Here is a 14,995-nt window from a genome sequence, read left to right on the forward strand (position 1 = left end):
CAGGACCCCGCGATCGCAAAACCGACGAGAAGGCAAAATACAGGGCCAACTTGCGCCGAACTTTAGTAACCTCACCACCCGATTCTCTAATTTGACCGACAAGTAGCCTTCGCTCAACGTGGCTTCGCTACCATTTCGATTTAAGGCTGGGGGAGACGGCAAACCGCCCGCCGCGACCATGAGTCACTCTCACAGACCGACCACCAAGGTCACCCACAAGCCGTTCAAGTCCAAGCATGCGACCAAGGGTGCGCTGAGAGATGCTGCGAAAGGTTCGCCACCAAAATTCTCACCACTCACCACCCAGACAGCTTGATATTATTTGGAAATATCATACTAACTGAATTTTGTTGAATTGAACAGGCAGACTTCCCGGCGAAGAACGCGGCCAGCGCAAGACGCCCCATCAGCAAGTCATGTCTAAGTTCGACCGACGAAACCAGGCCAAGCAGCGCCAGATTACCAAGCGCAAAGAGAGACTGGAAGAAGCATCGATATTCGTTGGGAGAGACGGCGCCCCGAGAATTGTTGCCGTCGTGCCTCTGTGCCAGGATGGCGATGCCGCGGCCGCCATTAAGCAGCTGAACGACAGCGTGGACATCGAAGCCGAAGTTGAGGAGACCCCCTTCCAAGTCTCGGTGGATCGTTTCAAGCAGAAGGTCCAGTACATCCCCCTCAAGCGGGACCTGAACGCCGTTCTTGACGCCACCCGGGTTGCGGACTTTGTGCTGGTTATGCTCTCGGCCGACGTCGAGGTTGATGAGTTGGGCGAGTTGATGCTGCGTGGTTTGGAAAGCCAGGGCTTGTCGACTCTGTTCACCGTTGTTTACGGCCTGGACAAGATCGACCAGGCCAAGCACAAGCAGTCCACACTAGGCTCCCTCAAGTCATACATCACCCACTTCCATCCCGAGCAAGAGAAGCTCTACCAACTGGAGAACAGACAGGAGTGCGCCAACCTGATGCGCTCCCTCTGCAACACGACGCCCAAGGGCGTCAGGTGGCGTGAGGATAGGAGTTGGGTCCTGGCCGAAGATGTCAAGTTCTCCAGCTCCGGACTTGGTTCCACGGTCATTACCGGTGTCGTCAGAGGAAGAGGCCTGAAGGCCAACCGCCTGATCCAACTGGGCGACTACGGAACATTCCAGGTCGAGAAGATCACAGCCGCACCACTGCCCAAGAAGTTGAAGAGGGGGGAGATGGCCGTGGAGGAGAGCGAGACCGAGGAGATTCTTGATACCCCTGATGAGGACCAGGATGACCTGGCTGAGCTGGCTCCCGACGCCGCGATGGACGATGACGAGATGGAGGCCGACGGACCGCCTGAGATCAAGAAGGGTGTGCTTCTTGACGACCACCACTACTTCGACGACGATTACTACGAGGCCGCGGAGGCCAAGACCAGAGTTCCCAAGGGTACCTCCAACTACCAGGCAGCGTGGTACCTCGGTGATGACGTGTCGGACTCCGGCTCTGACATGGAGGACCTCGAGATGCAGGACAACTCTGAAGAGGACGAAGCCCGCCCCGAGGACGGTCTTGAAGGCCAAGCACCGAGGGAGCCCACCGAGGGTGCGCCTTCGGAATACGCCAAGTCCGAGAAGTTTGTCGAACCGGATGAGGAGGAGGATGCCGCCGGCCTGGCCGCCTACCGTGCTAGGAAGTCCGACGAGGTTGAAGACGACAAGGAGTTCCCCGATGAGATCGAGCTGCACCCCGGCGTCCTCGCCCGCGAGCGCCTGCAAAGATACAGAGGCCTTAAGAGCTTGAGGACGAGCGAGTGGATCAAGAGCGAAGACCGGGCGTACGAGCCCGAGGCGTGGCGCAAGCTTCTCCAGATCCCAGACTACCAGGCCTCGCGCTCGCGGACCACGCGCGAGGCTCTCGTCGGCGGCGTCCCCGCCGGTACGAGAGTTCATGTCCACCTCAAGGGCGTCCCCGCGTCATTTGAGAAGTCGTACCAGCCCAGCCGGCCAGTGACGCTGTTCTCGCTGCTGCGCCACGAGCAGAAGAAGACGGCCGTCAACTACCTCATCAACCTCAGCGCTGACTACCACCGGTCGGTCAAGGCCAAGGAGGAGATCATTGTGCAGTGCGGCCCTCGCCGCTTCGCAATCAACCCCATCTTCTCCCAGCCGGGCAACACACCCAACAACGTCCACAAGTCCTGCAGATACCTCCACCCGGGCCAGTCCGCCGTAGCCACCTTCATGGGCCCCGTCACCTGGGGCGCCGTGCCCGTGCTCTTCTTCAAGCGCTCCGTGCCGGTGCCCGAGGGCTCCGAGGAGGCCGAGAACGAATCCACCATCGGTCTGAAGCTCATCGGTACAGGAACCGCTCTGCCGCCCTCGACGTCCCGCGTCATCGCCAAGCGGGTCATCCTGACGGGACACCCGTACCACATCCACAAGAAGATCGTCACGATCCGCTACATGTTCTTCAACCGCGAGGACGTCGAGTGGTTCAAGGCCCTGCCGCTGTGGACCAAGCGTGGCCGCACCGGCTTCATCAAGGAGCCGCTCGGCACCCACGGATACTTCAAGGCCACCTTCGACGCCCGCATCAACCCGCAGGACTCCATCGGCGTCAGTCTGTACAAGCGTGTGTGGCCGCGAAATGCCGTCCCTGTCCAGGGACCCCTTCTCGAGCCTGGTGTCGCCAGCCAGGTCGACGAGGGTGACGTGATGATGGAATAAATGGGATACCAAAAAGGCAAACATAGGGGGGGAAGAGTCGGAAATGATGAGACGGGAACACCAAAAAAAAAGAACTGGGGGACCCGATAAAAGCGAAAGAAAATGAAAGCCTAGATTAGCAGTAACGCCGCCTATAGATACAGGTCTGATGCCATCCTCTGGAGTTTTTATAAAGGATAAAATGTCAACTTTTTCTTCACTTGGTTCTGCCATACATTACAATGCTTCCTTCCCATAACAAACAACAAAACTTGCCACCCCTTTGTTTTCTTCCCTCCTTTTCCTACCTTTCGTCTCAAGCTTTCAGACTGTCCAGGCCCTCGGTCGGGCGCGGGCCGCCCGCCGCGCGGCGGTTCTCCTCGGCGCCGCTCGCCTTCCACGCGCTCAGCATGAGGTTGACGATGTGGTCGACGGCGACGTTCTTCTTAACCTGGGCGAAGACGGTGGGCCCGCCCTCACGCATCTTGCGCGCGTCGCGCTCCATGACGCCGAGGTCGGCGCCGACGATCTCGGCCAGGTCCGTCTTGTTGACCACGAGCAGGTCGCTCTGCGTGATGCCGGGGCCGCCCTTGCGCGGGATCTTGTCGCCGCCCGAGACGTCGATGACGTAGATGATGTAGTCGGCCAGCTCGCGCGAGTAGTTGGCGGCGAGGTTGTCGCCGCCGGACTCGATGAGCAGCAGGTCGGCGTCGAACTCGCGGTGCAGGTCCTCGAGGGCGGCGAGGTTGGCCGAGATGTCCTCGCGCACAGCGGCGTGCGGGCAGCCGCCCGTCTCGATGGCGCGGATGCGCGGCGCCGGCAGGGCCTTGTGGCGGGTGAGGAACTCGGCGTCCTCGCGGGTGAAGATGTCGTTGGTCACGGCGGCGATGGAGAACTTCTCACGCAGCGCGAGGCAGAGCGCGAGCATCAGCGCCGTCTTGCCGGACCCAACGGGGCTGGGGGAAGGTCCATTAGCCTTTTGTGTCATTGCTTGTGGCATGGAAGTCTTCCAATCGAGCTCGAGCAGTTACACCGGAGCCTTCGTTCCAGTTTGCAAACTGCTCGCGCCGAGATGGGAGGATGAGCGGTTTTCAAGCCACCCGAAGCAGCTAATGGTAAAGCAACGACATACCCTCCAATTCCAATGGTGAAAGCCCGGTCACTCCAATTCCTTCCCTCGACAATGGGCATCTCGCGGCCGAGGTAGCTGCCCGGACCGTCGAGGATCTCGTGGGAGTGGCCATGCTCCTGGGCGTTGAAGCCGCCCTCGTGGGAGTGGGCGTGGCCGTGGGGCCCGTCGTGAGAGTGCTCGTGAGACATGGTGTGCGTTTGTAAAGGAGTGTCTGACCGTGCAGCAAACAAACGGATATATGAAGCTGTTGTGGAGTTGGGTTTTGGAGACTGGGAGGTTACAGTTTTGACTTCCAATGCATTGCAGGGAGCTCTTAAAAGACGGAGGGGTTGTGTCTGAGAGCAGTCCAAGGGTTCGCGGGGTTCAGGGCTTATCGGGGCGATAAGAGGTGGGACGCAGGGTCCCCCACGGCCGCCGCCGGCGCATTCGGTGCGGGGATAGAGTGCTGCTATCACTTCCCAAGGTTATGTTGGCCGAAGTCTCACGATGACGAAGGAGGACCGGGGTTTTGAAACCACATATTTCACATCCCGAATAACACAGGCGATTTCCTGCCAGTTCAGCGCCGCAAGGTACAATGCCACCATAGAATCAGAAAAAGATCACGTTAACCCGGTAGAGTAAGCCCATCTCTACGTGTATGCCTCTTGGATTTCACTCTTTGCACGCCGTGCCCATTCCGGGGGCTGTAAGTCCGTGCCGGTAATCATAATCAAGCCGAACCCTCTCCCAACGCCAACCTATGCATAAATCAACGTTCTGCCGCACTCAAGCTTTGGTATCGGGGCCCTTGCTGCCTTCGCCCGCCTCATCCTTGGGTTTGAACGGCTTCGGCACTCTCTCGTACGCGTTCGGGCTAGGCCGCCTCGTCTTCTTCTCCTTACCGCCGCGGCTGTCCTTCCTGCCGTGCCTGTGGCCGTCGTGATCATGGTCGCCGCAATCGTGGTCGTGGCTCCGCTTCCCGCCCTTCCCCTTGCCCTTGTGGTCGCCCGAGGGGATTCTCCGTTTCCCGCCGTCGTCTGCTTCCGAGTCTGACGAGTCGGAGGATGAGTCAGACGAGGACTCGTCGCTCGATTCGTCAACTCCCTTTGGGCGGTGGTAGATGCAGCAGACTGCGCAGGTACCCAGTCAGTCAAATGAACGGTGAAATGAAGAAAAGAAGACGAGGAAGAGCACTACTGCTATGGCACACCTTTTGAGCTCTTGCGACCAAGACCCTCGTTGTCCACCACGTCCTCGGCCCAGCGTACCGACTGCCGCGATGGCGCATGCGCGCCTCTTAGACGGAGGATCGCGTGCGTGCCCGTCCGGCTCTGTGTCTCCGTCTGGGTCTGGGAGGGGCCAGATGCCGAGCGCTGTTGCGAGCGTTCTTGTACGGCCGCCATCGTGGTGGTGTTTTTTGTATGTGTTGCTCAAACTGCGTAGAGAGGGAGCCTGTAGGTGGGTGGTCGTGTGCTGGCTACTCTCTTCTGAGGAAGCCGGGGCGGTTATCACGCCGACAAGTCACCGTCGTGTATGGAAAATTCTCGAACCGAAGGTTTGGTGCACTTGTCCGATGTGTGGTCACAGTGTGTGGTTGGGCGTCTTGAGTCGTGGAGATCTGTCAGACGGCAAGCGGATCGAGGATATTCAGGGGTCGTCGGGGGGTTTGCTGATTTCTAGGATGGGGGCGGGAAGGAAAGGGTGGCATGCTTTTTGTTATTTTTTTGGAGGGGGGGACGGTGTTCCAAACCGATTGTCTTTAGGTACCTACCTACCGACTGAGGTGCATTCCAGGCCACCCCACGTCATTCTGCAGGACCCACAACAGCCCGGTCAGCGGTCGGAGAAGACCCAGCCATCTGAAGGAACGTCGGCGCCGTAAGACGTTCCGGATTCGGCGCATCTTTGTTTACTGACAACGGTCCGGTGCCGGTACGTCAACGGCCAAACCCAATCAAAAATCACTTGTCATCACTCGGTTTGCATGCAGAAAAGGTAATGAACGCGCTGCGCATGCTGGGTGTAAAAAGTGATGTAGAAGGAAGCTGATGTCATAGCTGTCTTCCGAATGAATGACGCATTTGGGCCGGTGACGCCCCTGGTCCTCGTTCGCTATTCTTGATACATAGTGGTTACATGATTTTTTACATAGTGATTTTACAAGTGTTCTTATTACAGATGGTATACAACAGTGTGTATGGAGTCGGTACAGGCACCTACCTACGCAGCGGCCTCGGCGGCTCTCTTGGCGCCTTTGGCGGCCTTCTTCGCACCCTTCATGCTCTTGCGAGGGCGGGTCTTGATACTTTTCTTCGGAGACTTGTTGATCAACCATGCATTCATAGGCATACGAGAGCCGATGAACCTGCCCTCGGGAGACCAGACCTCGATTACGGGCCAGTGCGGCTCGTCGGGTTTTGCGGCAGGCTTTTTCTCCTCAACCTTGGCCACGCTTCGCCTCTCCGCCGCCTTCTCCATCTTGGCAAAGGGGTCAATCGGCTCAGGCTCAGGTTCAGGCTCTGGCGCGGTTTCTCGGCCCGTGAATGGCGCACAACCGGCAAAGAGGGTCTTGGTCCGCACCTGCGCAACGATCTCAACCCAGCCGCAACCTTCGATGAGGAGATCAATGGCCAGAACGCGCCAGGGGAGGTTCTCAACCTTCATGTCCCCAACATGTTTGCGCGTGAGGGGTCCCGCGCGTTCTTTGGTCACGTCGTACCGGAGCTGGAAGGTCCCGGCGAGCTTGATCTTGTCGGCGATTCCGGGCACGGCCAGGTTCTGCACACGGTGGGACTCTCTCGTCTGCTCCTGAAACTCAATGGCCTTCTCGGTGGCCGTTGCATGTTCGGGGATGGGCGTGAAGTTGTACGCGAGGAAGACTAGGTCCGGCGTTGTCGGGGTGATGCGAATCAGACCACCCAGCAAGAGGGACTGACCGGGCTTGAGGGAGCGCTGCTCGGGCTTGATCCGGTGGTGCATGACAAGGTCCTGTCGGTGCTCCGGCCTGACGTAGTTTTCGAGATCCGATCGAGCGACTCCGGGCAGATCGATCAACTCTCCCTTTCCGTTTCCAAAGGGAATGCGGATAGGGGATGCCGTAGTGCCGGGGAGGGAAGACACGGTCGGCATTTCCGGGAAGTTGGTTTCGTTTCGGGCGGGCGGCAGCAGCGCATCCAAGTCCAGACGGTCCGCCTCGCTCTCGAACACGTCCCCGGCCGAGTACGTAGTGCCGTCGGTATCTTCCTCCCTTGCGAACATGGAGACTTCGACATTGTGCTTAGAAGGGATGTTGGCCGTCGTACCCTTGGGGAACACGGAATCGAACAGCTGGCTCTTGCCAACATTCACTTTGCCAACCATCCATCCGGCGCCTCCACGCTCATAGATCTGCTCCTTGAGGGATTTCGTCCACCAGCCCCTCTGGGCGCTGACGCACTTGACGTTGCCCAGCGTAACGAGCCGACCAAACTTTCCCAGCGACTTACGCAGCACCTCTCTTAAGTACGGCATAAGCGCGTCGACCTGCTCCTTCTTCGGCGCCAGCAGGTCCGAGCGGGTGATGATGAAGCTCATGTCGAACTTGCGGTCCTTGAAGTATCGCCCGGCCCTGTTCCTGCGATTGCGGTGCTTCAGGTTGGCGTCAAGGATCTGGTGCAACCTCGGCATAAACGACATGGGGAAGTCGGCGGCGTCGATGATGTGGTAAATATGGTTGGTCTTGAATGGCGACTCCTCGATTGTCTCTCGCAGGGAGTCCACGGTGGGATGGTAGATCGGCTTTCCAGAGTGGTGATGGACCAGCTTGTGGCATCGGTCGCAGAGCGGCGCTCTCTTGTTCGCAGGGCGTGACACTGTAGCAAGTCAGTGGTTGTAACAGACAATATTGGATGCCAGCACATACCAGACCGGTCTGTCTCCAGCTCCTCCCCGTAGCGCAAAGTCCTTGGGTCCAAACCCAACTGCGCCAGCTGCTCTTCGCTCAGGTTCTGCAGAGCCTCTTCGACAACCCTATCCTCGTCTTTAAGCTCTTTCTCTGCATCTTGGCCATGTGCGGGCGCAAGAAACTCCTTCACTGCTCTCCTACTTAAGTCGTAGTAACCAGCTTGTCCGGCGTCCGTCGTTTGGGTCAGCGCGCCGCAGCCGCTGCATTGTAGCGGGAGCTTCTTGGTCGAGAGTTGCTGCGTCGGTTCGGTCGCGGGTGGCGGCGATTGTTGTGCTTCACTGGTTGTGTTGGCCTCGACGTGAACGCAGCGTCGCTGTCCATAGGGAAGACCCCGACGAGCCTCGGCGGCCGGCGCAAACGAGTGTCTCCCGGATGCGGCGCCGAGGGACGGGCAAAGGTAAATCGGCACCTCCGCTAGGGTGGCTCTGTCGCCAATACTCAGGGCGCTCCTGAGCCATCTGGATGATAGCGCGCGATGCATCGTGGCAAAAGAGGAAGAATGGCACAGAAACCTGTGCAAGTCGCAGGAATTAATGGAATTCCCTGGAACTCTTTTTTTTCCCTTCCTCAAGGGGAGAGCTTTCCAAAATTTTAAGATAATCGATCGAGCTTCGGAAACAAACCGATAAGATAAGCAAGCAAGCTCATACTACCCCGGCCTATTAGACAACGGACAAACCAACGCCCGACCCCCGAAAAAGCAAGGGTCGCGGGCAATTTTCAGAATCTCAACCACGACTGATAGCAATTCGGAGGTGTACTTTGAAGGCCTGGCAGTGATACCCTCCGGATTGTGATATTTCTCGAAATATTCGTCAAGATGGTTCGCGTAGGACAAAGATGGCATGCTTTAAGAGCTGTAAGTCGCCCCGCCCTGGGATCAGTTCCAGTATCTCTTGTGAGGTGCAACAGCTAACACTTACCATTAGAAGGTACACACGATCACTCGAGAACACCCCCAGATGTAGCTCCTGGAAACAGCTTCAATTGACGCGAGAGAAACCTACCAGATCCTTAAAATCCGCTTCGGCCCCGGTGCCGCAACACTGCCTTCCAATGTCACGAGGATACATATGGAATTCGCCAATCGCGCAGAAGCCGGTCACGTTGGCCCCAAGTCCGTCCATACCTCTCCCCCTTAACCCCGGCCTGCCGCCCGCGAGCGCAATGTACAGAAAGACAAAGGCAACTGACAACAGCCACCCCCAAACCTGCAGAAAGTTCTGGCGCGAGATGCTCCCCCGCCTAAAGTATTACAACCCCGCCATCCCGATGGTCGTGAACCGTAAAGCCAACGTCGAGGGCACCGCCATCATGTCCGTCTACTTCTCCACTACTGACGCCCCCGTCGACCCGTCGACGCTCCCGCAACCCTCCTCCTCCGCCATCGACAACAGCAAGGCACCGCAACCGCTCGAGGGCGTCGAGCGCGTGGTCAAGATCGACATGAAGAACAAGCACTCGGAGGAGATCCTCAGCCACTTCCTGGCCGAGACAAAGGCCGAGGCCATTTTGCCCGGGCCCGAGGACGAGAACGAGATGAAGGCCGTCGAGGAACTCAAGGCCAAGGGCGAGGTGGACCGCCAGCGCAACCGCAAGATCCGCGAGGAGGAGAAGAAGGAGAAGGCTATGTTAGCCAGGGCACGTGCCGAGGCAGGTAGCTCGTGATAGCGCCATGGGGATATGTGTACGAGTTGGGGCGTGCGGGGAAATGAAAAAAATGTGTATGAATATCCTGTACAAAATGTACCAAAAAGAATATCTGCATGAATTGGTATACCCATGGGGATTATTGGCTGATTCTGTCCAAGACACACAAAAAGGGGGTCCAAATTATAGAAGCGCAGCTGTGACCTGTAGCCGGTTTCTGAAGAAGACTCATGGCGACAAACGAAGTTTTGTTCATTATAAAGTAACCACGGACTCGACACCCATGTACATCCAAAAAATAACCCATTGCCCACCCAACAAAACCCGACGTTCTGTAGCCGCCATACACGCATGTTGATACGGTTAGGTAGGCCGGCGGGGCCATTGTCTCTTTGTAACTCCAATACTGATGCTTCCTGTAGTTCATTGGCACATGATACTCTTACTTCAGCCCAAAGCCTTCGCTTTCGTATACGGCGGTCCACAACATATGTTCCAGTCTTTCCCTCGACTCGTAACGCCGCAATGCCAGCATATTGAAGCAGGTTCGAGCAATAGGGTATCTGTTCTCATCCTCACCCAAGCATGTGATCTTGATGGAGAGGAGGGCAGCGCCCATAGCCGGCACTCTGTCAGTGCCGGTGATGAAGGAGAGGAGCTTTCGCTGATCATCTGCCGAGGCCTCCTTGAAGGTATCCCAGAACCATCCGACGACCGGCTCTACGCCATCAGGGTTTCTCGTCCCCCAGTTGTCGTACTCAGCCACCCCCCTGAGGGCATCCACGTCAAGTGCCGTGTCGGAGCCTCGGACGAGCAACTCGATCTCTTCGGGGCGGAACAACGACAGAGCGTTGCCGCCACACACCGTGTAGAAGCCGCGTTTGAAAGGCTCAAATTGCCGCGTGACCGCCGTCTCAAGAAGATATCTGACGTACAGGCTAACGTACTCTCCTCTGTTTGCGTTGGTGACTGGTTTCGCCTCCCCTCCTGGGCAGAGCGGGACTTGCATTACAATCCCGTACTTCTCGACATCAACAACAAAGTCGAGCTGGAAGGTCTCCTCAACGTCGCCGTCGTACTCCAGGAGCTGCCTAAGACCGGCAGCCAGGCGCGGACGGTATTCTGCGAGGTCCTCCAGGGTGTAGTTCATGGTTGGGCGAGGGTGCGCAGACGACCCGGCCGACGCGCTAGGGGCCGATGCAAGAAGCTTCCGGAAAGCAAAGGGCGGCAGCGCCACATCCAAGATGGTAGAATTGTAAATGGCCAAGCCAAGTACAACGCCGACAAGGAAGTACTGGTCGGACGTTTCAAAGGAGTTTGGGTTGAAGTAGCAGAACTGGGAGTCTTCATCGTAGATAAACATACCTGCTGCTTTGTTAGAGGCATTTAGAATTGACCGAGGCTGAAACGTACCATGCTCCGGGTTGAACACCTCACGGACAAGAAGAAGAAACCATTCTTTCTTGAGACCTCCTGCGTCCAGGCCCTCCTCGCCCTTGAAAACGATGCGTAGACCCTTTTTGATGTCCTCGCTCCCGCTTCCAATAACCTCGCTGACGGCCTTCAGGCTGTCATCAACCAGACACTCTCGTCGAACATCGAGCACCAAGAATTGCGTAACATTCCTTCGCGTCATGATGCTATCAAAGAAGGCGTCCCGTGCTTTGGTCATCTGTTGCCTACGAGCGTCGTGCTCCAAGATCTGGGACTTGGCCCACATGCTCAGCAGGAACGGATACTGGCAGAATGAAAACCTGCCCCGTTTCGACTCCCAGGCTTCGAATTCAGCCACGAGATCGGTGTAGTCGATCATGGTGTTGTAAAAATCGCTCGTCGGAATGATTTGACCATGCGCCTGGATGCCGCCTCTGTGGGTGCTGCTGCTCATGTTCCTCAACGTATGATCCGGGCGTCGAATGTGAGTCATATTGTTTGCCGCAAAAACTAGAGATAGGACTCGCGCGGCCGCCCGAATCTGCCAGTCCTCATTGTACACCATCTTTTTTGGTTGCTCCCTCTGCTTCCTCGAGGAGCTACGCTGTGTCCCTAGCGCAGCATGCAGCGAAGCCGCAGAGTGCCCGGCGCTCATGTTGGGAATCAGTCCGGCTGTGATGTCCACCTTGACCTCATGTTTCTTCTCGTTTTGACGGATGAGCCTGTAAGTTAAGAACCCTGCGGCCAGATCCTTGATCCTTATGAACCTAGATTCCGAGTACCGAGCGAACCATGTGGTCAAATAGTTCTGGCACGAACTAGATGAGTTGGAGATCAGACCTAGGATTCGCTTGATGATGACAGAGTGCTGTCCAGATACTGGACCAGTTTTCAGAGTCGATCTGTCCTCTCTCAAAGCCTCATCGCGTTTCAGCGACGGGCGTCTTTGGTCACTCCGCCTTCCCTGGAAAGCATTGGGCTCGCCGTGGAGCAATGGGTTTTCCAGAATGATGAGAAGATATCTCAGGTCTTCCGGTTCAGTCATAGGGCGACCAGGCCGCTTGAGCAAGGTCTCGGTAGCCTTCAGCAATGCCCTATGGGTGTGGTCCTGGCCGAACAGCAGCTGGGATTCCAGGGCTCGAAGTTCCGTGGCAGACAGGGGGTCGGCCACTGATTCCCGAGTCATCTCGTCATAGATAGACATCCAGGACTCTGCCGCGTTGATGACGGACCTGTACCATTCCGCAATGTCGTTCCATTCCATTTGCGGCGACCGCGGTGTGATGAACGAAGGCGCCTCCTCGATCCTGTGTGAGGCCGACCGCTTGTGGCGTGATCCGTTCTGCCCCTGACTCCCAGTCCACCACGTGCCGTTCTCAGCGAAATCACCCAGCAACAGAAGCTTTGGATCAAGATCACAGATGGGGGATTCGGTGTGTTGTCCTGCATACTTTGGTTCCGGTCGAGGAGCGGGGGGTCGCCGGGGAGCAGATTCACTTCCTGAGCGCACAGCCACGGCGGGTCGTCGAGATAGGAAGGACGAGTTCACGCAATGAAATGAGCTGAAGCAGGTCGTGATGTAGTCTTCCAGCGGCCTGAATATCCTCTTGGGGTCGTCGGCATTCCAGCAGCCGGGGTCTGCCTGCCGGGGCCCATTGCCGCCTGCCGTGAGCTGGCGCATGGAGGGCCTTTCGGGGTACGAAGATGAAAAGGATCTTGCTGTTGGCGGCGCACGAGGCGGATTAGAACGAAGAATCGGCTGCTCGGGAAAGACGTAAGCCGGTCCACTGCCTTGACTTTTCTCCCGCCTGTGTTGCGAGACTCCGGTAGTCCTTGAGGTGAGTGGTCGGCCACCCAGTTTGCTCAACGGGTTTGAAGACGCACGCGTCTCGATATTCTCGCGCCTCTCGTCTTCGAAGCTCGAAGTCCTCCTAATCGCACTCGCCAGATGTGCGTGGATGCATTGTCGAATCAGCCTTTTAGTCTGCTCGAGCGAGATGGGTCTGGCTTCGTATCGTTCGGCTGGGCGCGTTGACTGTTTCTGAGGTGACGTCGAATCCTGGGACGGACGTTGAAGCCACTTTGGGCCCGTGTTTGTTCTGGCCGTTTGTTGGTCCGGATGGATATCGTTGATGGTCACACAGACAGTGCATTTGAAGACCTTCAGCTCCCGCGGCCAGCGCACAAGGGACCCGCAGGTCATGCAGTTGCCTGTGGCGAAGTCCCTGCTGCCACCACTCGTACCGCCCCTCTTGTGTGTGTTGCTGTCTCCTAGCGGCTTCGACATGACGGGCGCATCGTCGTCGGAGTCGGTGTCATGGGCGGCGTCGGGTCGTTTCTTCTTGCTCGAGAACAGGGAGGGAAACGGGTGGCTCATGGAGCGGGAGTGGGTGGGTCGGCGCGGACGTCTTGGGTGGAAATCGGATTCTGAGGAGCTCGAGTCGTCGTGGAGGTGCGGGCTATCCAAAACCGCATAGTCAGGTAGTCGTCCCAGTTGACCAGGTGGCGCGGTGAGCGAGGGGTTGTGTACTCGGGAAACCAAGTCGGCGGAAGTTTGACGGAGAGTGAGAGGGCGAAGAGGTGGAGCTTGACGCTGCGACCAAGGAGCCATGGTTGCGAGCGACGACGCCGTCTAATGTCTGCGACGAGGACAACGACAGGGGCATGGAGGCAGTTTCCTCTGCAAGCAGCAAACCGGCATGAAGAATATGAAAAGGATATGCGGGAAGGCAAGATTAAGCTTTCTTGAGAAAAGCGTACGGAGGACAGCCGTGCCCAAGGCAGGGAGGGGGTTTGAAGTAAAAGAGAGGGATACGAGGGAAGGAGGAGCAACTACTGCTGTGACTGGCTCCAAGAAGGAGGGAAAGCCTGCACTTTGTGCGCGTGTGTATGCGTCTGTGTCTGTCTTCCAACGAGTGTATATAGATGTAGGATGTATGTATCCAAGTCAAGGGACGAGACAAATAACAAGACACCACTGCTGCAGGGAGAACAGGCTCACGATGCACGACGATGCAGGTGTCGATGCACAAGGAGGAAGAAAACTTCGCGTGTGCCAGTGGTGCGGGATCAAGCTGCAGTGGTCGGGTCTAGCTGAGAGGCCATAGAACCAACCAAGTCCGACACTGACTGCCAAGCGGCTGAGGGTGTTGTGTTGCCTGAGCTGCGAACAAGGACCTTGTGCCTTGTACGTCGTCGTGGTTGTTTTTGTTATGGGATGGGCATGGCACCGGTGGTTGGGCCGGGTCGACGTAGGGGAATTGACCGCCTCTAGCGCCCAAGCCAACAATTTGCGCCGTGCACGCGATGAGCGACATGACATTAAGCGACGGGGGGGCGGACATCCCAAAGACGACGATTTGGATATCACGTATTGCAAAGTTGCAACTGAGCGCCGCGTGCCGGGTCACCAGGCCCGTCGTTTGGCAAGGCACGGAGACTGAGAGCAATCGAGATTGTGACGGAAACGGTTGACTAGGAACCCGAGTTGGGCTTGGGCGACGAGATGACAATCGCCCAAAGCAAGACAAGGCGAAATTCCGGCGGCCCATGTTCTTTCTATCAGCAGACTTCGTCTCGAGTATCGTATTTGATGAGCTGACCAGGCGGTTCCCAGGGGCCAGGAATAGCAGGACGGGGCCCGATATATTAGCACATTAAACAGCCGATCTTCGCGACGCACCGTGGCTGGCTGGCCGGACGCCCTTCTCCATTTAATTCAATGTCGTCCCCGTTTAATCCAATGAATTTTTGTCTCCCTGGCGCGATGTGCGTGGTCTCCTTACCCCTAGTTGACTCGCTGACTCTCCGATTAGGTAGGTACTTACCGAGCTAGATTAGGACGTGTAGAGACTGTGCGTCCAGTTTATTCCTCAGCGCAGATAGAGACAGATACCTTTGTTTTTCAAGCATAAACAGGTAGACGAGCTTGCTATTGTAATTTAAATCCCAGAAACATCCAACGTCCCAAGCAGTGCTGCTTGTCTGGGGGCAGAGAGTCGAGATGTCTGTACCTGATGGAGTGACATAATGTTGCAATTTCGATGATATTATGACGGACCCCCTGTCAACTCAGCCCAAACAATTCTCTCTGGCGAGGGTGATCAGGGTCCTGAGCTGACCATCCAAAGCAGGTGGGTTCCTCTTAGGTAGCCTCTAGCTCAGGGCCCTCTGCCAGTC

The 14,995-nt window shown here is 57.0% G+C and overlaps 6 protein-coding genes across 6 annotated transcripts; 2 read left to right on the plus strand and 4 right to left on the minus strand.

Annotated features, from left to right (window-relative positions):
- Positions 1-178: 178 nt before the first annotated feature.
- Positions 179-2,696, plus strand: CH63R_10115 (AARP2CN domain-containing protein; the record flags this gene model as incomplete). Its single annotated transcript, XM_018305089.1, has 2 exons — positions 179-272; positions 364-2,696. 2 exons carry the CDS (start codon positions 179-181, stop codon positions 2,694-2,696), a joined length of 2,427 nt encoding a protein of 808 aa, XP_018154513.1.
- A 295-nt stretch (positions 2,697-2,991) lies between these two features.
- Positions 2,992-3,995, minus strand: CH63R_10116 (urease accessory protein UreG; the record flags this gene model as incomplete). The annotated part of the gene is made up of 2 exons (XM_018305090.1): positions 2,992-3,631; positions 3,808-3,995. The coding sequence occupies 2 exons, from the start codon at positions 3,993-3,995 to the stop codon at positions 2,992-2,994; spliced, it is 828 nt and encodes a 275-aa protein (XP_018154514.1).
- A 580-nt stretch (positions 3,996-4,575) lies between these two features.
- On the minus strand, positions 4,576-5,192 carry CH63R_10117 (Type 1 phosphatase regulator ypi-1; the record flags this gene model as incomplete). Its single annotated transcript, XM_018305091.1, has 2 exons — positions 4,576-4,919; positions 5,000-5,192. The coding sequence occupies 2 exons, from the start codon at positions 5,190-5,192 to the stop codon at positions 4,576-4,578; spliced, it is 537 nt and encodes a 178-aa protein (XP_018154515.1).
- Positions 5,193-6,009: 817 nt separating this feature from the next.
- On the minus strand, positions 6,010-8,213 carry CH63R_10118 (Duf974 domain containing protein; the record flags this gene model as incomplete). Its single annotated transcript, XM_018305092.1, has 2 exons — positions 6,010-7,640; positions 7,691-8,213. The coding sequence occupies 2 exons, from the start codon at positions 8,211-8,213 to the stop codon at positions 6,010-6,012; spliced, it is 2,154 nt and encodes a 717-aa protein (XP_018154516.1).
- A 339-nt stretch (positions 8,214-8,552) lies between these two features.
- On the plus strand, positions 8,553-9,400 carry CH63R_10119 (50s ribosomal protein mrp49; the record flags this gene model as incomplete). Its single annotated transcript, XM_018305093.1, has 3 exons — positions 8,553-8,591; positions 8,743-8,849; positions 8,950-9,400. 3 exons carry the CDS (start codon positions 8,553-8,555, stop codon positions 9,398-9,400), a joined length of 597 nt encoding a protein of 198 aa, XP_018154517.1.
- Positions 9,401-9,824: 424 nt separating this feature from the next.
- CH63R_10120 (HECT-domain-containing protein) lies at positions 9,825-13,427 on the minus strand (the record flags this gene model as incomplete). The annotated part of the gene is made up of 1 exon (XM_018305094.1): positions 9,825-13,427. One exon carries the CDS (start codon positions 13,425-13,427, stop codon positions 9,825-9,827), a length of 3,603 nt encoding a protein of 1,200 aa, XP_018154518.1.
- Positions 13,428-14,995: the final 1,568 nt, after the last annotated feature.

Source organism: Colletotrichum higginsianum (assembly GCF_001672515.1).
Source record: "Colletotrichum higginsianum IMI 349063 chromosome 7 map unlocalized unitig_7, whole genome shotgun sequence".
Lineage (NCBI taxonomy): Eukaryota > Fungi > Ascomycota > Sordariomycetes > Glomerellales > Glomerellaceae > Colletotrichum > Colletotrichum higginsianum.